At 43.6% G+C, this 20,121-nt stretch overlaps 1 protein-coding gene across 12 annotated transcripts in view; it reads left to right on the forward strand.

Moving 5' to 3' along the window:
• The window catches only part of KTN1 (kinectin 1), a 116,777-nt gene extending 97,511 nt beyond the window's left edge, over nucleotides 1-19,266 (forward strand). For 6 of the 12 annotated variants that reach the window (XM_030562969.1, XM_030562971.1, XM_030562968.1 and 3 more), the window contains 9 exons: nucleotides 775-864; nucleotides 948-1,040; nucleotides 2,432-2,503; nucleotides 3,043-3,126; nucleotides 3,324-3,407; nucleotides 5,900-5,983; nucleotides 8,988-9,080; nucleotides 17,043-17,162; nucleotides 18,780-19,266. In XM_030562969.1, coding sequence (XP_030418829.1) covers nucleotides 775-864; nucleotides 948-1,040; nucleotides 2,432-2,503; nucleotides 3,043-3,126; nucleotides 3,324-3,407; nucleotides 5,900-5,983; nucleotides 8,988-9,080; nucleotides 17,043-17,162; nucleotides 18,780-18,809 — 750 coding nt within the window. In that variant the 3' untranslated portion in view covers nucleotides 18,810-19,266. Of the gene's footprint in view, nucleotides 1-774; nucleotides 865-947; nucleotides 1,041-2,431; nucleotides 2,504-3,042; nucleotides 3,127-3,323; nucleotides 3,408-5,899; nucleotides 5,984-8,987; nucleotides 9,081-17,042; nucleotides 17,167-18,779 lie in introns of all 12 variants that reach the window. The other 6 variants (XM_030562974.1, XM_030562978.1, XM_030562979.1 and 3 more) reach the window with 3 other exon arrangements.
• The last annotated feature ends 855 nt before the right edge of the window (nucleotides 19,267-20,121 follow it).

Consider the following 20,121-nt stretch of genomic DNA (forward strand, 5'->3'; position numbering starts at 1 on the left):
GTGACAGTTGGGTCCTTTATGCCCTGGCATGGAGGCTGGGGGCGTGTGAGGCGATCTAGGGTGTAGGTATGGCTCCAACGGGCACACACATCTGATTTCACATACGGACATGTGGCATCTGTGCGGACAGCAAGCCTCAGAGGGTCACATTGACTGAACGGCAGGTTAACCATTCTTTAGTGGCTTCCAGATAAACTTCCCCTCCCCCTCCACTGCTGCTGCAGTGTCATGTCATTAATAAACATGGAGTCTCACTGTTGATGTGCTGAAACACACCACCAGCTGTTACTTATCCTCTGTTTTTTAGAGAACTGCTCACGTTTATAGCTCTTGATTAACTTAAGTCAGACATCTACAAAACACTTCATTATAACCCAGTGTACTGGAACACTTTATGCAGCGTGCAGTTGCATGCTGCTAAAACCAGTATTCGTTCATATGCCTGGCACAGCATTCCCAGGCTCAGCGGTATATTAAAAACCCTTCCGTTAGATCTGTACTATTAGAGCACGTGAAGCTTGCCTCTTGTTTTCAATAGCCCCACACTCATTTATAATTACAAAGGTTAAAGAAACATAGAAGAACCTTAGTTGAATGTTGTACCTGGTGTCATTTGAAGATTTTCCTTTCCATGCTGTTGCAGAATGAAGTCCTGTAACTGTGTATAACACAGAGCTTGATAATTACATTAAGATGGTTAAATATGGAACATAGATCTGTGTCGATGTAAAATCTGTGGGATTTCTCTCCTCCCCCCGCCCCCTCCCCCCCCAGGCTATGGAGCAGAAGCTGAAGGAGGCTGAGGAAATGCATATAATGTTACAGCTGGAGTGTGAGAAGTACAAGGCAGTCCTTGCAGAGACGGTAGGGAACCATGTCACTTTCACCCAATGACACTGCAAACTGCCAGTCTTTCTATCATGAAATTAACTAAAATTCTCTGTTAGGAGGGGATTTTACAAAGACTACAGAGGAGTGTGGAAGAGGAGGAGAGCAAATGGAAAATAAAAATTGAAGAGTCACAGAAGGAACTTAGACAGGTATTTATAAAAATCTGTGTGCTGAACCTTTTTTCATTTCTTGTGGATGTTTTGTGTGTGGTTCAGACTAACACTAGAATATTTTGCAAACCTCATTTGTTAGGTGACTTCCTAGCCACTGTTTATATGTAACATTAAATCAGTCTGTAATCAGTGTAATAAAATACCCAGGGTATCTCACTGTAACATCAAGGGCTTGCCTTGCTGCATTGTGATACTATGTGTAAGATCATCCCTGTTTTGGAGAGAGACCTCTACACGCTTAAAGTATTACAAAGTGCCTTAGATTTATGGGGCAGTTCCTTACAGTAGTAAGAACAAAGAAAATAAATATTTTTGCCTTTTATCCCAGAGGAACTCAAATTATTTTACAAAGTACGTGTACAACTGTAGTGAACTCCTTTTTTTCACTGCTGCTGTGATGCAGCTGTGTCTGGGGTGGCACTGTTTAATAGTGCACAGAAACATGGCATAGCAGATAGGACAGGAAGCTGAGAATGCTGTAACTAACACATTCCAAGTGTCCCACTGACATGCCCTAGTATCTGAATCTTCTGCCCCAGTAAATCACTGTCCGTACTACTTTCAGTCGTCTATTTTCTTACTGGCAATTGGTATTATGAAGACAATGATCCTTCAGTGTATACAGAGCCGGGTGGGTGTGTCAAGGTTTAGCTATAGTCAATTCATAACCATTTCTCTAAAGCTGTTAAAACATGACTGAAAAATCAGCTGCAAGCTTCTTTCCTTTAGAAAAGGATCCATTTATAGCATGAGCAGCAGAAAAGAGGCTTGTAACTCTTACACGCTTCCTTCCCTACCCCAGAATTAAAATAGGTCAAACCAATTTTTCAAAAAGAAATTCTTTCTAAACTACTACTAGGCTGGGAATTTGAAACCCAGGTTATCAACCTGGAGCAAATGTGTAGAGCTGAATTATAAACCTCTTGTTTAAGAGATTTGTAGCAGGCTGAGGTGTCTTTAACTGTAGATGCAGTACCATCTGCTGTCATAATACAGATTTTTAATATGGCCAACTCTGCTGGGTTTAGCTATTTCTAGTTATGAATGGACGCCATCTTCCCCATCGAGCAAACATGAAGGACATTTGCCTTAGTATGAATAATAGAGGCCTGGTTTAGTACTTGTCTAATGAGTCTTTTGTTTGGGATTGAAATATCTCAGGCAGAGGATTCCTTGTATTGTGATGGGGGTGAGGTGGGGGTGGGGGTGGTATGTGAGAGAGTGGGAGGGGAGGCCCTTTAATATACCCAAGACTTGGACTGTTTTACAAAATGTTTACCAAGTTTCTGTTTTTAGATGAATTACTGTGGCTCTGATAGATCTCTGATAACCTTAAATTGTGTATTCATCTGTATTGAAAACTGCAGATGCACTCTTCAGTCGGTTCATTGGAGCATGAAATAGAGAGATTAAAGGAAGAAATCAAAGAAGCTGAAACTGTACGTTTAAATACTTTATCCCTTTTGAAGCTTTCCGTTCGATAGTATCTAAAACTTAAGTCGCTTCTTAAATTTGAAACCTTTTTGGGAACTGTTTTACGCAAGTAGAACAGTTTTGTATTGTCGATTTTAAGCTGCATTGCAGATTCAGCTCTAAAACCTTTTGGCAAAGATTTTGAAAAAGTAGGTGCCTGAAGTTTGGCTCCTAAGACTAGATTTAGGTTCTTCCATAAATGGCCCAATTTCCATAAGTGTTCAAGTTAGTGGGAGCTACTGGGTGCAGAAATGAAGTCTCTTCTGGAGGCTTCTAACTCTAGTCTTGATAGCCGAACTTCAGGCAAACATTTTTTTTAGAAGCTTTTATGTTCAAAGTTCAAATAAATCTTAGGCAAAACTGAATTTAAATGGCCAGCCTGTGCCAGCTACAAGGTTTGAGAAGATAAATAATTATTTTATATTCAACAGTAATGTTTAAGGGGAAAAAAAAAATGAAAGGAAGCCATCGGAAACTATGTTAACTCTGTTTTGTTTGTTTCTAGCTTAAAAGAGAGAGAGAACATTTGGAAAGTGAACTAGAAAAGGCAGAAATAGAGCGATCCACTTATGTTTCAGAAGTCAGAGAGGTAATCATAACTGACAAAACAGCTTTCCTTTTGCTTTTCTATGGTAATCAGTCAGCTGGCATAATGATAGAACCCTTAACTATCAGAGTTGAGTTGGTGCTTGTGACTTTTGGGTAGATGGACACACTAATAACAGAGCAGAAGACAAACAGGCATCCTAAGGAGACAAGTCCTAAAAACTCTAAACTTCATTTCAGCTCAAAGATCTGTTGACTGAATTGCAGAAAAAACTTGATGATTCATATTCTGAAGCAGTAAGACAGAATGAAGAGTTAAATTTGGTAAGAAACATATTCTCCAGTGGGCTCACATTACGCATATATGGAGAAACCATTCCAAATCCTGTCTGTCTGCTAACCTCTTCGGCTTGGTGTTTTTGTCCATTGCGGTATCACTTTTGTAGTATGATTTTTACAATTTATCTTTCTCTGCTCCTAATATAGCATGACTGGTTCTTTAGAAAAGTCTTAAACCTTCAGATATTTTCATACTTCAGTAAGCTTTTTCAGGATCAGTGTTTCATGTAATGTAGACAAACAAGTGTGGCTGCATGTACGACACTTGGATTACCAAAAATGCGTGTGCGCCAATCAACCTAACATAAAAAATCCACCTTGGGCTTTCTTCCAAAGATATATCTAGAACACAAACAGTACACATAAACACGAAGGAGAAGAGTGCAGAGCACCCATCATAATGTGAGTTGCAAAAGCACAGAGGAAAGAACTCTGCGTATACTAAATGGCCCAAACTTCTCTGGTTTTGTTCCCATTGCTCAGTCACTTATCGCTGCTCTGAAACAGCCGAGTGGTTGTTCTGGGTAGTGGCATACAAATGTGCACCAGGCGGCATTTTGATCCTGGAGACTGCCTGATAACTAATGCTGCCACTGGTAGGCTTTTCAAAGTGGAGCTGGATGAACCCAGGTCTGGCCTGCTTCTCCATATACATATTTTCCAGTGTGAAGGTTAATCCAACTCAGATTCCTTTCTAACTCCCCGTCATTTCACAGGGGGGTTGGCATTTGAGCTCTGAGAATCGATGATGCCTTAATATGCCTATGTGTGACCAGAGCTTTTCATGCCTTCCAAACCAGAATCAGTGTTTTCTCCCCACTCCTAGTCTCCATGCCTGTTTTGGGTGTTTGCTAGGATGGTAAACCCAGCATTAATTTCCCCAAGATGTATTGCAGTATCATGCTGACCAGCCCTACATGCAAAGCTGGTCTGGGTTAAGCCTTCTCAAATTTAAAAAACCCAAACCTCCTTGAGATTAGTAGTTCTAGAAGTGAAGTGAGATTGTCGCTAGCATGCAGCCGTTCTTCCAGCTCTCAGCTGTTACTTCCCCATGTTGGTGTCACCACTCTGAATATCCTGGGAGATTTCTGATTACCTGGGGTTACAGGTACAGTGCCCTCTCTGTGGGCTTATCTGCCAATCCTGGCTTGTAAGAACCACTTTGACGACTACAGCCTCCTCCCTGGAGAGCAAAAATTTACTTTATTGCTGTACAATGCCTAATGTCCGAAGGAAACAGACCTTAAAAAATGAACATTGCCTTTGTTTAAAGAAATGCATGTCTTCAGCAGGGCTGTTACAAACACTCAGGGATTCGCAGTCACAGCTCTGCTTGTCTGACTGTTTGAATATTGCTGGCAAAGTTCACCGCTCAGTCTACAGCTGTGACCGTTAAAAATCCCAGCTTCTTAGCAAGGTAGCCAAACTACAGGCCAAAGGTGCTGGCTTGGTGATGTCTGTAGGGGCGTTATCATCCTGTCACTTTCCCTGCTGCTTGTTTCTATATGATGAGGTAGCAAACTGACTGTACTACTTGCATACAAAACATGCAGGAATATTCTCCCATTTGGATGGATTTGCTTCAGGCAAGAGTTTGAGGAAAGAGACAGTGAAATTCACAATAATTCTGCATTTGGAGCACCCTTATTGTTGTTTTTAATCCCCTGCTAGCTCCCAAGAAGAGTGAGCAATAGCACTATGTGCTGCATGACCAGCAATCCACCAAAGCAGCACTTCAAGGTTTCTAGTGAACTTGCCCCTTTGAGGATCGTGCATTAAATGTTGCAGCCACAGTCCTATAGGAGTTCACATGCATGTCAAAGAGCAATACAAATAATAAAAGGATATATTTAAAATTTCAATCATTCTTTAGAGGCGGTATTTTGGTGCAACCAACACAAAGAAATCATTCTCCTTGACTGAAACATCTTACTATTCTAAATAGTAAAGTCTAAACACAGTGAACATTTTAATCTCTCTCATAGATGCTTGAGAAACCATTAGACATGACATTAGAATGCTGGTGGAGTTAACATGGTTTGTAATGAGTAGGTGCTATGCTGCGATGACAAAGGCATGGCAAATTTTAGTAGAGAGGGGACAGTTTGATCGGAACTAGTAATATATTGTGGCAATATCCTAAACTCTGGAAGTTTGCTGTGAATTAAGTCAAACATCAACCTTTTTTGGTATCAACTTTTCTTACTGGCAGTGTAGATTGAAGTTGAAACCATATGCTATTGTCACACTGACTCTAACACCTACTCTCTCTCTAGCATTTGTTCCTTTCATTTAACTTTATAGATTTGAATCTCTTTCTTGGCTCTCCTTGTAAATCTTGTACCACATGTTGACTAATCCCCTGAGTGTAGTCATTGTTAGTCATTTTTGTTCCTTCTGCAGTCAACGATGCACTGGATTAACCCAAGAAGGATACTAATTAAAAAAGAGCCTTACTCTTTCTTTTTATTTTACAGCTGAAAACACAGTTAAATGATACGCTAGCAAAACTTAAAATTGATCAAAGTGAGAGGCAGAAAGTAGCTGGCGACTTGCCTAAGGTAAGGGAAGCTATTTAATGGATGCAGATTAAGGTATTATAAAAGCTTTGATTATTTTTTTGAACCAGGCACTAATAACATCTGTAGTTCAGTTGTGCTAAAATACAGGTGGACTATAAAATTTTGAACTGAATGTTTGCAGAGTGGGATTGTAAATTGTAGGGCCTGAATTCTGATTTCCAGACAGTGGTACTGTATATGGTCTTGGAGAGTGGATGCACTATCTGACTAAGATACATATCTGCTTACTTGAGAATAGAACAGGGTCAGAAGGACACTACTGAAAAGCTGTATAGCCAGTGATTATTCTGCTTAAAACTGTGTTCTGTTCATTAGCATTCATGCTGATGCAAATGTAATAGATATGCACTTAACAGTAACCATTAGCAGTGATGAGTTACACTTGGTAATGCATTCCTGTTTATAGCTGGAGTAGATCCTATAATGTTATAAGATCTAGAAAAGAAAAATATCTGCATGAGATCAGAGATTCTTTACCAGCAATTGTTGCGAATGTGTTTTGCAATGGGGATAACCTAAGATGGGTGAGAAATGCTGATGCTGCTAATCAATATATAAATTGATCTTACATGGCGAGGATCAATACTTGGATTTGAGAAAGTTTCACTTGGTGCAGCTGATGCCACCTTTCCGTCACTCTCAGTCCTGGGGCGGGCTGGCTGGCTGTTTGCTTTAGATTGTGTTAGTGTGTAACTTCTCCACAGAGGTTATTGCAAAGGCCTGGGGTTACTGGAGCGCAGTGCGCTCCAACTGCCTCACTATCGCTCCTGTTCTGCTTGATGGATGAGATGGGGTTGCCTGAGGCCGGTTGTGTCGCTCTCCCATGCTGAGGGAACCCTTAGTTTCTCGTTTAGGGCAGCTTTAATGCCCTTCAGTGCTATGGGAGAAGTGCGAAAGCAGAGTGCACTAGTACAAGGCAAATATCAGAGGGGTAGCTGTGTTTAGTCTGGATCTGTAAAAGCAGCAAAGAGTCCTGTGGCACCTTATAAACTAGCAGATGTATTGGAGCATGAGCTTTCATGGGTGAATACCCACTTCGTTGGATGCATCGTGTATTCACCCGCGAAAGCTCGTGCTTCAATACGTCTGTTAGTCTATAAGGTGCCACAGGACTCTTCGCTGCTAGTACAGGGCAGGTCCTAACCCTTATTTTCCAGGTCCACATGGATATAACACTCTTGCTCTTTCTGATTTGTTGAAGGAGCTTTTCCAGTTGTAAGGCCAGTCTTTTTTAATCTTGGGAAGAGTTTTTCATATGACACGTCAGCATGTTCCACTGAGATCCTCATGTAAAGAACAGCTCCTCTCAGTAACATTTCAAGTTGTAAAAGCAGCAAAGAATCCTGTGGCACCTTATAGACTAACAGACGTTTTGGAGCATGAGCTTTCGTGGGTGAATACCCACTTCCTCAGATGCATGTCATTTCAAGTTGTGTGTGTTCTCTGTATCTGCTCTGAGAGTTGTAGATGATTGTTTGGATTACGGTAGCCCCCACCCTGCACCAGGACTCCTCTGTGCTGAGTGCTGTACAAACAGAACAAAGAGAAGGTCCCTGCTCCAAAGAGCTTACAATTTCAGACAAGAGACAATAGATGGGGACAGACAGACAGACAGAGGAGTTAAAGGCATCAGTTAGACCGTGTAGGTGAGCATGGACGGCAGTGGTCTCATTGCACCAGAGTCGAACTGTTAGATTTTCTTTTGTAGGCATCATGGAAAAAGCGTGTTCTAAGGAGGGTTTTGAAAGACCCTGATGAGGTAGCTTTGCAGATGTTTATGGGGAGCTTCTCCCAAGAGTGAGGAGCAGCAGCATGGGCAAAAGGATAAAGGTGCTTGTTTGAAAATTGAATAAGTGAGTGACGGAGACTGGGGTCCACGTCTTGATAGTGAATGATATGCCTTGAAAACAAAGTCCACTAGCTTAGATTTGCTGTGATAGAGAAGGTAGAACCAGTGGAGGGGTGTGGAGAGAGGGGTCACATGGTCAAAATGATGGGCTAGGAAATTGATCTTTGCAGGAGCATTGAGAATGGATTGCGTTTGTCGAGGTCGCTGAGACTCGTGTTGAATAATCGAGAAGAGAGCCTGGATGGGAGTTTTTGCTAAGTGGATGGATAGGAAAGGCCCTATCTTAGAGATGTTATGCTGAAAAAATTGATAAGATTTAAACCTTGCCTGGTTAGGAGAACTTAAGAGATCTGAGTTGACGGTGACACCCAGGTTGTGAGTCTGAGTGACAGGCAGAATGGTGGTGGTGTTCCAGTGATTGAGAGGAAGAAGCAGGGAGGCCTTGGTGGGGAAGATGGAAAGCTCTGAGCTTCAACCTACTGCCAGATATCCTTGAGGAGATATCAGACACACCAGGCTTTTAGTTTGGACAGATGAAGACGTCTTTAGTAGAGGTAGGTCTGCAAGCCAGCATTGTTGGCAGGGTGGACATTGCAATTGGAGAGAAGGGCAAAAGACTACGGCAGCTCTGCTTTCTGGGTGCAGGGTTACATTAAAAAGAGATCAGTGGCCTTATTTAAGGTGCAAGAATACCAAAGCAAGTGATGGTGCAGTAACCCTAATGTATGGGCTGACTGTGTTGATTAATTCCCACAGTAACAGCAATAAAGTCACTCCATCCTAGAGGATTTTTATTGTATTCTACATAAATGGCAGATACACGAACTGGGTTTCAGATGATTATTCAAGTTAGTTTTCACATTAAACTATCTGCTGCTGAACTTTTTTCCTAATCTTGACGCAAGGCTGTTAAAATTCCTGGCTAGCATAACTTTCACACGTAGCCAACCTGACATGCAAAATACCTGATTGTAAGAAGACCTGTCAATCTCAAGGAACGGCGTGGTCCCCTGAGCGAATGTGACATACAACAAGTTTCCTCCAGAACACTTATTTCCTGTGTGTCTAACATTAGCAGGGAGACAGGTGCTTTGCTTCCCATCCTTTAATTGCTGCCTCTGTTTTTCCCTACAGGCCCAGGAGTCACTGGCGTCTCTTGAGAAAGAAATAGGAAAAGCTGCCGGGGATGCCAACGTTATCGAGAACAGTGATGGTTGCTCAGAGCCAGTGAGTGTTTTCTTTGAGTCCGTCTCCAGGGGAAATTCAGGTCTTATGCAAAGTGTTAACTCTGAGAAATGAGCTGTAACTGCAGAACGTACCTAGCATAGAAAAATGTCAGACGTGCTTCCTCCTTGAGCTGTGTCCTCTTAATGCTCAGGATCATAAGGGTGTTTACACTTGGGTTTGGCCGGTATTTGCACCATGACCCCTTTATCTTTCAAGTTCACCTTTGGGGGTGGGGCTAGAGGGTTGACTCACGAGCCAGGGGTTTCAAAATGGAAATAAAATTGGCGTGGTCCTTTGGGTGCAGGCAGGTGAGAAGAGTTTTAACAGCGCTTCTCCCTCCATGAAGGGACACTTAAATACAATCTTCTTGTAACTAAATAAGCTTCAAACATTAAGCATTTGATGGGCACTCTGAAGCATGTAATTCCACATGGAGATGGCAGCTTGTCCTGCCTCAGTATTGCAACACGCATGCTTAACCCCTTCAGTCAGAGCCGTACGAACCACAGGGAGGAGCGCATCAGCCCACTGGAAGTGTCTTAGTCCCAGTTTAGCCGATGCCGGGCTACCGGGAACACGGTGACCCTGGACCAGCGTGGCAGCAGAATCTCGTTGGTCTGCATTTCAGTAAGCAGTGATTCGGAGAATCCCTTCGTGCTGCAGTGTGGCAGCTTTCTGGAGCGTGGGGCTATTTTGCGATTCTCGTCATCAAAAGGTTACAGCTGAAATATTTTGGCAGCTACAGAGTTGGGCAACCAACGCCAGGCTGTGAATGTCCATGAAGGCCTGACTTGGTTAAACATCTTGGATATCTATTGTGAGCCCACACATACCATGTTTGTGCACGCAAATTGGGCTAAAAAGCTAAACCATGTCAGGGGAGGTCTGCTTCAGCTTGTGACATTGTCAAAGGGTGGAAGAAATGTCATAAACCAGACCCTCACCAGAATGTGCGTCTGTGTAGCGCGAATTCGCATACAATGCGGTCGCGGCCATGGATCTCAAATTTAATTACTTTCATTGAAATTCATTTTAACGTTTTCTCTGCTATAATGTGGTCCCCGCGTTAATGTGGTACCACGCATGGATCCCAAATCCCGCCTTCTAGCAAGGGTCCAGTGTATTTGGAGGGAAGGAGCTGCTGATGTTGATGGGACAAGCAATTTCAATTGACTCCATTTTGCTACTGAAGGTAAAAGTGACTTCAGAAGCCTCATGGAGCAGAGTTCTCCTGTCATAACCTATTCCCAGATTTGGACCTTAGTGTCCAAAATATGGGGGTTAGCATGAAAACCTCCAAGCTTAGTTACCAGCTTGGACCTGGTAATGCTGCCACCACCCAAAAAATTAGAGTGTTTTGGGGCACTCTGGTCCCCCCAAAAACCTTCCCTGGGGACCCCAAGACCCAAATCCCTTGAGTCTCACAATAAAGGGAAATAAACCTTTTTCCCTTCCCCTCTCCAGGTGTTCCTGGAGAGATACACCAGAAGCAAGCTCCGTGAATCTAAACGGGGATTCCACCCTCTCTATTTCCAGTTCTGGAAACAGAAGTACTTCCCTCTTCACCCAGAGGGTATACAAAGTCAGGCTAGTAAATCTAACACACACAGATTTCCCCCGACTTCTTCCTCCCACCAATTCCCTGGTGAGCACAGACTCAATTCCCTGGAATTCCCCACTAAAGAAGAACTCCAACAGGTCTTAAAAAGAAAGCTTTATGTAAAAAGAAAGAAAAATACATAAAAATGGTCTCTCTGTATTAAGGTGACAAATACAGGGTCAATTGCTTAAAAGAAATATGAATAAACAGCCTTATTCAAAAAGAATACAATTCAAAACACTCCAGCAACTACACACATGTAAATACAAAAAAAACCATATAAATCACTATCTGATCTTTTGTACTTACAACTGGGAAACAGAAGATTACAAAGGCAGGAAACAGAGGTCCTCTCATAGCCGAGAGAGAGAGAGGCACAAGACCAAGAACAAAGGACTCTCACACAAACTTCCCTCCACCCAGATTTGAAAAAGTCTTGTTTCCTGATTGGTCCTCAGGTCAGGTGTTTCAGGTTACTCCTTTCCAGGTGTAAGAGACATTAACCCTTAGCTATCTGTTTATGGCATCTCCACAGAGCACTATAGAAGAATCCTTGCTCTGCAGTCATTAGACGCAACGAATGACAGAGTAGAAAGCAATCAGTCATTGACACTGCTTGACTGTTGCATCGCAAGCTACGGAACCCGCAGCCAAAGACACATCTGGTCCCATGAAGCTATTTAAGCTTCAGGACTGGGAAGTTCCCTTATGATACAGAGAGTTTGCAAATGTGCAGAGATGTCAAGCAAACAAGTCAGGAGATTGTCATGTTCCACGCAGAGGCCATCACTGCCAGCTGCACTGAGGCAGGATCTTCTTTGCTCCGTCAGTTCTGAATTATGGTTGCTTAACTAAAACGGAAACTACACGTGAACCATTGCACATTTAAACTCATTGCTTTATAGTGTTAACACCTGGCTCACCTGGATGGCTTCAAAGATACCTCACTGAGCACTAGGGACATGCCAGATCTGAATTCACAGAGAGGAGCTGTGCGAGTTCTAATAGCGCACAGACATCTGGACACTTTCTTACCTAGCAAGTACGCTCCTTTGAAAGCACAGTTGCAGTCTTACCCATTTCTAATCTCTGAATCCTAACGTAAAACCCCACTGCAGCACTAAATACTCGAATGCCCCGTGTAGTCTGTGACTGGGGCTTACTGTCTGTCTGGACAGGAAGATGAGAGCGGCAGGCATATGTAGGATAGGAGTGTTCTTCGGCTCCTTTTCCAACATCTTTTTATCGGAGGGCTTTTTAGAGAGTGTACAAAGGGCAAATACTGCTTCCCCACCTGCCCAGGGATAGCTGAGTGCAGGCGAACTGGTGGCGGCCGACTGTGGGAAGCTTGCAGCGGGGGAGTGGTTGGCACAGATTCCCTCCTCTTCACCAGCTGCGGAGGAGAGAAGGCACCAGTCAGAATCTTTTTTTCCTCGCGGTGGAGAATTATGAGAATTATGGGGAAGGCACAGCAGCAAGTGTATTGCAGCCCTGAAATTGTAACTGTGACTGCGTCGGGTTGAGCCCACGTCTGTGGGGGAATTGGGATTTGGCCCCAAGAGGTATGAATAAAACAAGAGTTATAGCCAGTCCCCGTTAGCGAAACGAAATTATACAATGAATATGAAAGGAAGAGACGGAGACAGAATTAAAGAGTGAGAGAGGAGACCTCTCCACTGGAGGAGAAGAGGTGTAAGAGTGAATAAAAAACAGCATTTACCTATTTCCTTAAGAGAGGAGCAGTCCCAGTTCATTATTGGGTAATCCATATGTTGTGCTGTCTTATGCAGCTGTCAGTTAATTATGGCTCATTAATTTGCTAGACTGCAAGTCAAACTTGCAATCATACTTATTAATCCATGTTAAACACTTGACATAGTGCTGAGGTTCAACATACACTGATTTTAATTGTCTGATCACTTATAGTGGCTACTTTATTTAATGTAGATTACCAGTTATTTTTACAGTAGAGAAACATGTTTGCAGATCTCGTACTGTGCAAATGTAGCTCTCTCACGTTCTTACCAACCTACATGTCTTAGACAAGCAGGGGCACCAAGACAGAGCTGGGAGGTTTAATTTAGGGTCCTTCATTGATTTTTGACGCATCCAGTCATACTCTTAGCACAATGAGGTACATATTTTTTTCCATGATCACTTTTTGCCTTTTAAGATGACTCATGTTTCAGACAAACCATTCACTAAAGCTGTGTATTTTAAGACTTGATTATTACAAAAATCTTACCTTTCAGTAGATTATCTAGTGGTGGTTGAACTAGTTCTGATAACATAGGATGAGGACCTCTTGGAAACCATATCTTAATATTCAACACCTCTAAAAGTGGTTCTGTCTGAACTTTTAATTGTAATTTTTCCATAACTAATAGGGTGGGTTTTTCAGAAGTACTAACCATTGGCGTAACGCTGTTCCCACTGAAGTTAATGGCAAAATTGCTAATGATATGATGAGAACAGAGTTAAGCTAATGCTGGACACTTTTTTGAAAATTACACTCAAAGTGCCTTTCTGTATTCCAGCTAAGTATTGGAATAATTGTAGTCACTGAGGTCAGGTTTTTTTAAACTTGTGGATACTTGCAAATGAAAGCTCCCCCAGTGTCTTCCAGCTTCAGAGTTTACTGAGCCGAGTGAAAATAGTAACATGTAAGTTTCTTTTGGTAGGATGGACTTATGTGGAATCGTCTGGTGAAAGTAATAAATATTTGCAGTCTAAAGAGGGGTTTATATCATGTTTGGTTCTAGTTTTACCTGAGCAAGTTTGACTTCTGGAATCCAGAATAAATGGACAGTGAAGTTACATGTCATCTATTTATGCAAAGTATGAATTTTGGATAAATAAATAGTGCTGACATTATTTTGATTGCATCAGGAGAGTGATCTCTTTCTAGATCTTGTTAGATTTTATAGTCCTCTATCAGGTGTCAGTTTGAGAACCTTATTAATTTTATATCCAATTGTTTTAAAATGAGGTGAGTGCAGCGAGGTGCACCAAACGGGATAGAGAGTCAGTCCGTAGATTCTACCCATGGCTGGGCTAAGAACCACCCACGGAAGCAGAGGGAATGTGAGCAGCGAGCCAGCAGCCGGCTCAGCAGGTTTTCAGAACTGGAATCGGAGTGCTCTCTCCTCCAGCAGTGATTCATAGATTCATAGACTCTAGGACTGGAAGGGACCTTGAGAGGTCATCGAGTCCAGTCCCCTGCCCTCATGGCGGGACCAAATACTGTCTAGACCATCCCTGATAGACATTTATCTAACCTACTCTTAAATATCTCCAGAGATGGAGATTCCACAACCTCCCTACGCAATTTATTCCAGTGTTTAACTACCCTGACAGTTAGGAACTTTTTCCTAATGTCCAGCCTAAATCTCCCTTGCTGCAGTTTAAGCCCATTGCTTCTTGTTCTATCATTAGAGGCTAAGGTGAACAAGTTTTCTCCCTCCTCCTGATGACACCCTTTTAGATACCTGAAAACTGCTATCATGTCCCCTCTCAGTCTTCTCTTTTCCAAACTAAACAAACCCAATTCCTTCAGCCTTCCTTCATAGGACATGTTCTCAAGACCTTTAATCATTCTCGTTGCTCTTCTCTGGACCCTCTCCAATTTCTCCACATCTTTCTTGAAATGCGCTGCCCAGAACTGGACACAATACTCCAGTTGAGGCCTAACCAGCGCAGAGTAAAGCGGAAGAATGACTTCTCGTGTCTTGTTTACAACACACCTGTTAATGCATCCCAGAATCACGTTTGCTTTTTTTGCAGCAGTATCACACTGTTGACTCATATTTAGCTTGTGGTCCACTATGACCCCTAGATCTCTTTCTGCCATACTCCTTCCTAGACAGTCTCTTCCCATTCTCTTTGTGTGAAACTGATTGTTCCTTCCAAAGTGGAGCACTTTGCATTTGTCTTTATTGAACTTCATCCGGTTTACCTCAGACCATTTCTCCAATTTGTCCAGATCATTTTGAATTTTGACCCTGTCCTCCAAAGCAGTTGCAATCCCTCCCAGTTTGGTATCATCTGCAAACTTAATAAGCATACTTTCTATGCCAACATCTAAGTCGTTGATGAAGATATTGAACAGAGCCGGTCTCAAAACAGACCCCTGCGGAACCCCACTTGTTTATGCCTTTCCAGCAGGATTGGGAGCCATTAACAACTACTCTCTGAGTATGGTTATCCAGCCAGTTATGCACCCACCTTATTTATAGTAGCCCCATCTAAATTGTATTTGCCTAGTTTATCGATAAGGATATCATGCGAGACCGTATCAAATGCCTTACTAAAGTCTAGGTATACCACATCCACCGCTTCTCCCTTATCCACATGACTCATTATCCTATCAAAGAAAGCTATCAGATTGGTTTGACACGATTTGTTCTTTACAAATCCATGCTGGCTATTCCCTATCACCTTACCACCTTCCAAGTGTTTGCAGATGATTTCTTTAATTACTTGCTCCATTATCTTCCCTGGCACAGAAGTTAAACTAACTGGTCTGTAGTTTCCTGGGTTGTTTTTATTTCCCTTTTTATGGATGGGCACTATATTTGCCCTTTTCCAGTCTTCTGGAATCTCTCCCGTCTCCCATGACTTTCCAAAGATAATAGCTAGAGGCTCAGATATCTCCTCTATTAACTCCTTGAGTATTCCAGGATGCATTTCATCAGGCCCTGGTGACTTGCAGGCATCTAACTTTTCTAAGTGATTTTTAACTTGCTCTTTTTTATTTTAGCTTCTAAACCTACCCCCTTGCCTCAAGCATTCACTATGTTAGACATTCCTTCAGACTTCTCAGTGAAGACCGAAACAAAGAAGTCATTAAGCATCTCTGCCATTTCCAAGTTTCCTGTTACTGTTTCTCCCTCCTCACTGAGCAGTGGGCCTACCCTGTCCTTGGTCTTCCTCTTGCTTCTAATGTATTGATAAAAAGTCTTCTTGTTTTGCTTTATTCCCATAGCTAGTTTGAGCTCATTTTGTGCCTTTGCCTTTCTAATCTTGCTCCTGCATTCCTGTGTTTGCCTATATTCATCCTTTGTAATCTGACCTAGTTTCCATTTTTTATATGACGCCTTTTTATTTTGTAGGTCATGCAAGATCTCGTGGTTAAGCCGAGATGGTCTTTTGCCACATTTTCTATCTTTCCTACCCATTGAAATAGCTTGCTTTTGAGCCCTTAATAGTGTCCCTTTGAAAAACTGCCAACTCTCCTCAGTTGTTTTTCCCCTTGGTCTTGATTCCCATAGGACCTTACCTTTCAGCTCTCTGAGCTTACCAAAATCCGCCTTCCTGAAATCCATTCTCTATTTTGCTGTATTCCCTTCTACCCTTCCTTAGAATTGCAAACTCTATGATTTCATGATCACTTTCGCCCAAGCTTCCTTCTATTTTCAAATTCTCAACGAGTTCCTCCCTATTTGTTAAAATCAAGTCTAGAACAGCTTCCCCCCTAGTAGCTTTCTCAACCTTCTGAAATAAAAGGTTGTCTGCAATGCAGTCCAGGAACTTATTGGATAGTCTGTGCCCCGCAGTGTTTTCCCAACATGTATCTGAATAGTTGAAGTTCCCCATCACCACCAAATCTTGGTGATGAATCTGTGCTGCTGATACTAGGCCAGCTTTCTGCTCTTGGGACTAGAACTGTGCTCTGTCTCCAGCGAATGGGAGCTGGAGCTTTGTGCCCCAGGGTATGACCACCATTAAATGCTGCTAATAACAAGATCCATTTGGAAACCAAATTCTTTATAAAATGCATTGGTGCCTTGTACACCAGCTTGTGGGGAGGGGCAGAGGGCCATCACCTCATGTAAAGTAGATCACCATTTCCTGTGCCCCTCCCAGCCATCACTATCAGCAGGTCGATTAGAATTACACGTGTACATCACTCCTCCAGGTCTCCAACTGGGTCCTTCTGGACACAGTTGGATACAGACGGACTTGCGTCACTCAAGGGAGCTGCTATCATCATTCTGTCAGATTGCTGCATTCTGGCTCCCCTTGCTAACCATGCTATCTCCGCCCCCAATGTGCATGCCTCATGGGATGTGTCCTGTACTCTGATCAGATATTCAGTGAGACCTGCTGGTTATTTGGTGCTAAGCTGCCAACAGTCCGACACTGGCACATTGTGGCTACCCCACTGCATGTGTAAGTCCCGAATCAACGGACCCTTCACTTTCTCCAGTGTTCTCTGTGTGGAGATACCCGTCTTTGTTGTCGTTGTTGCATGGTGTATACTGGTGCGTAAGAAGGCGTCATTTTGGATTGAGAATCTAGTTCTGGTATCTCAGTAATTCGACTGTAAATGAGCTATTAGTGATTCTTCACTCCCATTTCAGGAATTGACTGAAAAAAGACTAAACCTGGCAGTGACTCTAAGCCAAGACGTAGGACACCTCAAGAAGCTGGTTGTGTCAATAAGCCAAATGCTCTCAAAGGGAAAAGAACACTATCAGCTAGTAGGTAGGAAATGGATATTTTATCTGTAACCTGGGGTATGTCTACATTGCAGCAAGACACCCACAGCCGGCCCATGTCAGCTGAAACAGGCTCGTGGGGCTATAAAATTGTAGTATAGTTGAGTGGTCTCCAAACTTTTTTGATCGCGCACCCCTATCAGTAAAAAATTTTTGAGCATGCACCCCCAATATATGTAGATTTATTTATGTATAAATTATATACATGTACTACTATACTACTATACTATGTACATTATACAAAAAATAGACATTAAAAAAGGATGAGAGAGATGAAATAAACTATTTAAAATTGTTTTATGGTATTTTATTAATGATACAAAAAACCTTTTTGCTCTCACAAAAAATAATTTATGATTAATATTTTTTAGTGAGAGCAATGTGATTAGATATGTTTCATTATTTCTGAAAAACTTGGTTTAAGGTTTGTGATACAGCGATTTGAAGGTCTGGATTAGGGGTAGGGTGTGGGAAGGGGCTCAGGGTGGCAGGAGGAGGCTCAGAGGTGGAGCAGGCAGGAGGTGCAAAGCACTTACTTGGGGCAGCTCCTCGTTGGTGCAGAGGGGGTGCAGGTGGCTCTGTGCAGTGTGGCACCGCCCCCATGGCCGTGATTCTGGGAACCATGATTCTGGGAGCTGCCCCCTTCCCCCCTCCAGCAGGCAGGGCCACCCAGAACACAGGCTTTAGGGGCTGCAGGGCCCTGGGCTAAGGGGTCTGGCCTGCAGCTCTGAAGCCCCTTTCGGAATGCGGCCCTGCGAGTATGGGCTGGAGGACTCAGGAGGAGCAGGGGCAGCTGCACAGCCATGGGCTGGAGGACTCAGGGCCACATTCCAAAAGGGGCTTTAGAGCTGCAGGCCAGGGCCCCGGGGCTGGAGGACTCAGGGCCACATTCCAAAAGGGGCTTTAGAGCTGCAGGCCAGGGCCCCGGGGCTCCCTTAGCCCAGGGTCCTGCAGCCCCTAAAGCCCCTGCATTCCGGGTGGCCCTGCCTGCGGGAGGGTGGGGCAGCTTCCCCATTCCCTTGTTCCCTCCCTCTTCCGGCTGCCCTCTGCCCCTCCCCCCACGAAAGCTTATGCTCAGTTAAATTTGTTAGTCTCGAAGGTGCCACAAGGACCCCCTGTTCTTTTTGTGGATACAGACTAACACAGCTGCTACTCTGAAACCTAAAAGTTAGAGAGAGGGAGGACTGCAAAGGCTGCAGGCTGAATGGAAAGAGCTACTATAGCAGACTAAACAGAGTTTGAGATTCAGTTTATAAGAATTAGCCATTAGTTTTTAGGTCACGAACACAGAGGAGGTTCAGTGAAGTTAGTGTCTGAGCTGTCCCACCCTTGTATTTAGAAGCTGAAGTTTCTTCAGAGCTGCCCTGTACCTTGGGTAACAAGGCATTATAAACAATGGAATGATGATCACTTTTGCTATCATCCTCCCAACCCACTGGGCTTTGGCATCCATACTGTCCTGGACTTCACCACTGAGGTGACCACTAGCCCAGTTTTTGGGATGACCCACTCAACTAATGTTTGCTGTACATGAATTTCTTTGAGCAGTAATTATTTGTAAACTCCGTGGCTTAAGTGGATTTTTTCTCTCTCTTTCAGAATGAAGTCACGGGGGAATCATTAATTTGAGGATAGCAGAAGGCATTGTATTATATTTTGCCAAATTAAAGCCTTATTTATGTTTTCACCCTTTCTACTTCGTCAAACACTGAACAGAGTTTTGTCTTTTCTAATTCTTGTTAGACTACTGATTTAAAGAAGAAAAACTCTGTAGACACCTCCAGAATTTAGTTTTATAATATAAATTGTTTGGATAATTAGACCTCTACTTTCCTGGAGATACGGTAAATGTATAATCTTTTATCTTTTATTTTGCTCAGTAAAACTTGTTCAGAAAAATCCAGCGGGGAAATGGCAACAACGGAATAAATATAACATTTTAATACTGACGACGTACACTGTTTTACTTAGATACATTTTGGGAGTAGCTGCCTCTGACTTCAGCCTCAAGTAAACACTCCTTTTTTGGTTGCTAATGTAATCGGTTTTTGTAATGGTGTCAGCGATTAAAGGGATGCTTATTATTCAGAAAGTGCTTCTGTTTTTCTTGACTTATTGGCATTGCCAGGAAAGCTCCATGCCTTCCTCCCTGAAGGAATAGCACCAGGCTATATTTGAGTGCTGGGTACAAGGCCCAGTCTGTTTCCTTCAGAGGTCTCCTCCAAATAGACAATGCAGCACAAACTGGGAGACTTATGAATGTAACCCTGCAAATCCGCGGGTATCCACTTTATGTCCATGGATATCCGTGTACTGTTTCTGCGGATAACGGCACGGATGAGGATACAAAGAGCCAGCTGGGTGGCTGTGAGGAATCGCGTTGTGAATACTCCACCTGCCCTGGTCAGGGTGTCTGGAGGGGCAGGGACACTGGGAGAGGGGCTGCTTGGGGCCCCATGCCCAGGGCAGGTCGCGGGTCCGCCATGGCTCCCCACAGCTGCCAGCGTGGCTCTCCCCCACCCGGCTCCAGCCAGCGAGGGCAGCTCGGAGCTGCAGATCGGCAGTGGTAAGAGCCAGGTGGGCTGCAATGGGGAGCTGCAGTGGAGTCTCCACTTTCCCTGGGCAGGGGGCCTGGGCAGCTCCACAAGTCTCCCCTCGGCCAGGCCAGCGTGGAGTCTAGCTGAGGAGTAGTGGGGAGCTGTGACAGAACATCCACCTGCCTGTGGTGCGGAGGAGGGGGAGCTCAGAGCTGTTCCGGCTGTGTACCTGCCCCCCAGGCTGCCCGTCCGGCCGAGGGCAGGTGGAGGGTCCGTGACTCTGTGCAGGCTCCCCACAGCTGCCCATGTGGCTCTCTCCAACTGAGCTCCAGCAGGACGATGGGCCGAACAGCCCCCAGGGTAGAGCCCTGCAAATCCGCAGACAATTTTTGCAGATTAGATAT

The sequence above is a fragment of the Gopherus evgoodei genome, chromosome 4, assembly GCF_007399415.2.
Source record: "Gopherus evgoodei ecotype Sinaloan lineage chromosome 4, rGopEvg1_v1.p, whole genome shotgun sequence".
Taxonomy (NCBI): Eukaryota; Metazoa; Chordata; order Testudines; family Testudinidae; genus Gopherus; species Gopherus evgoodei.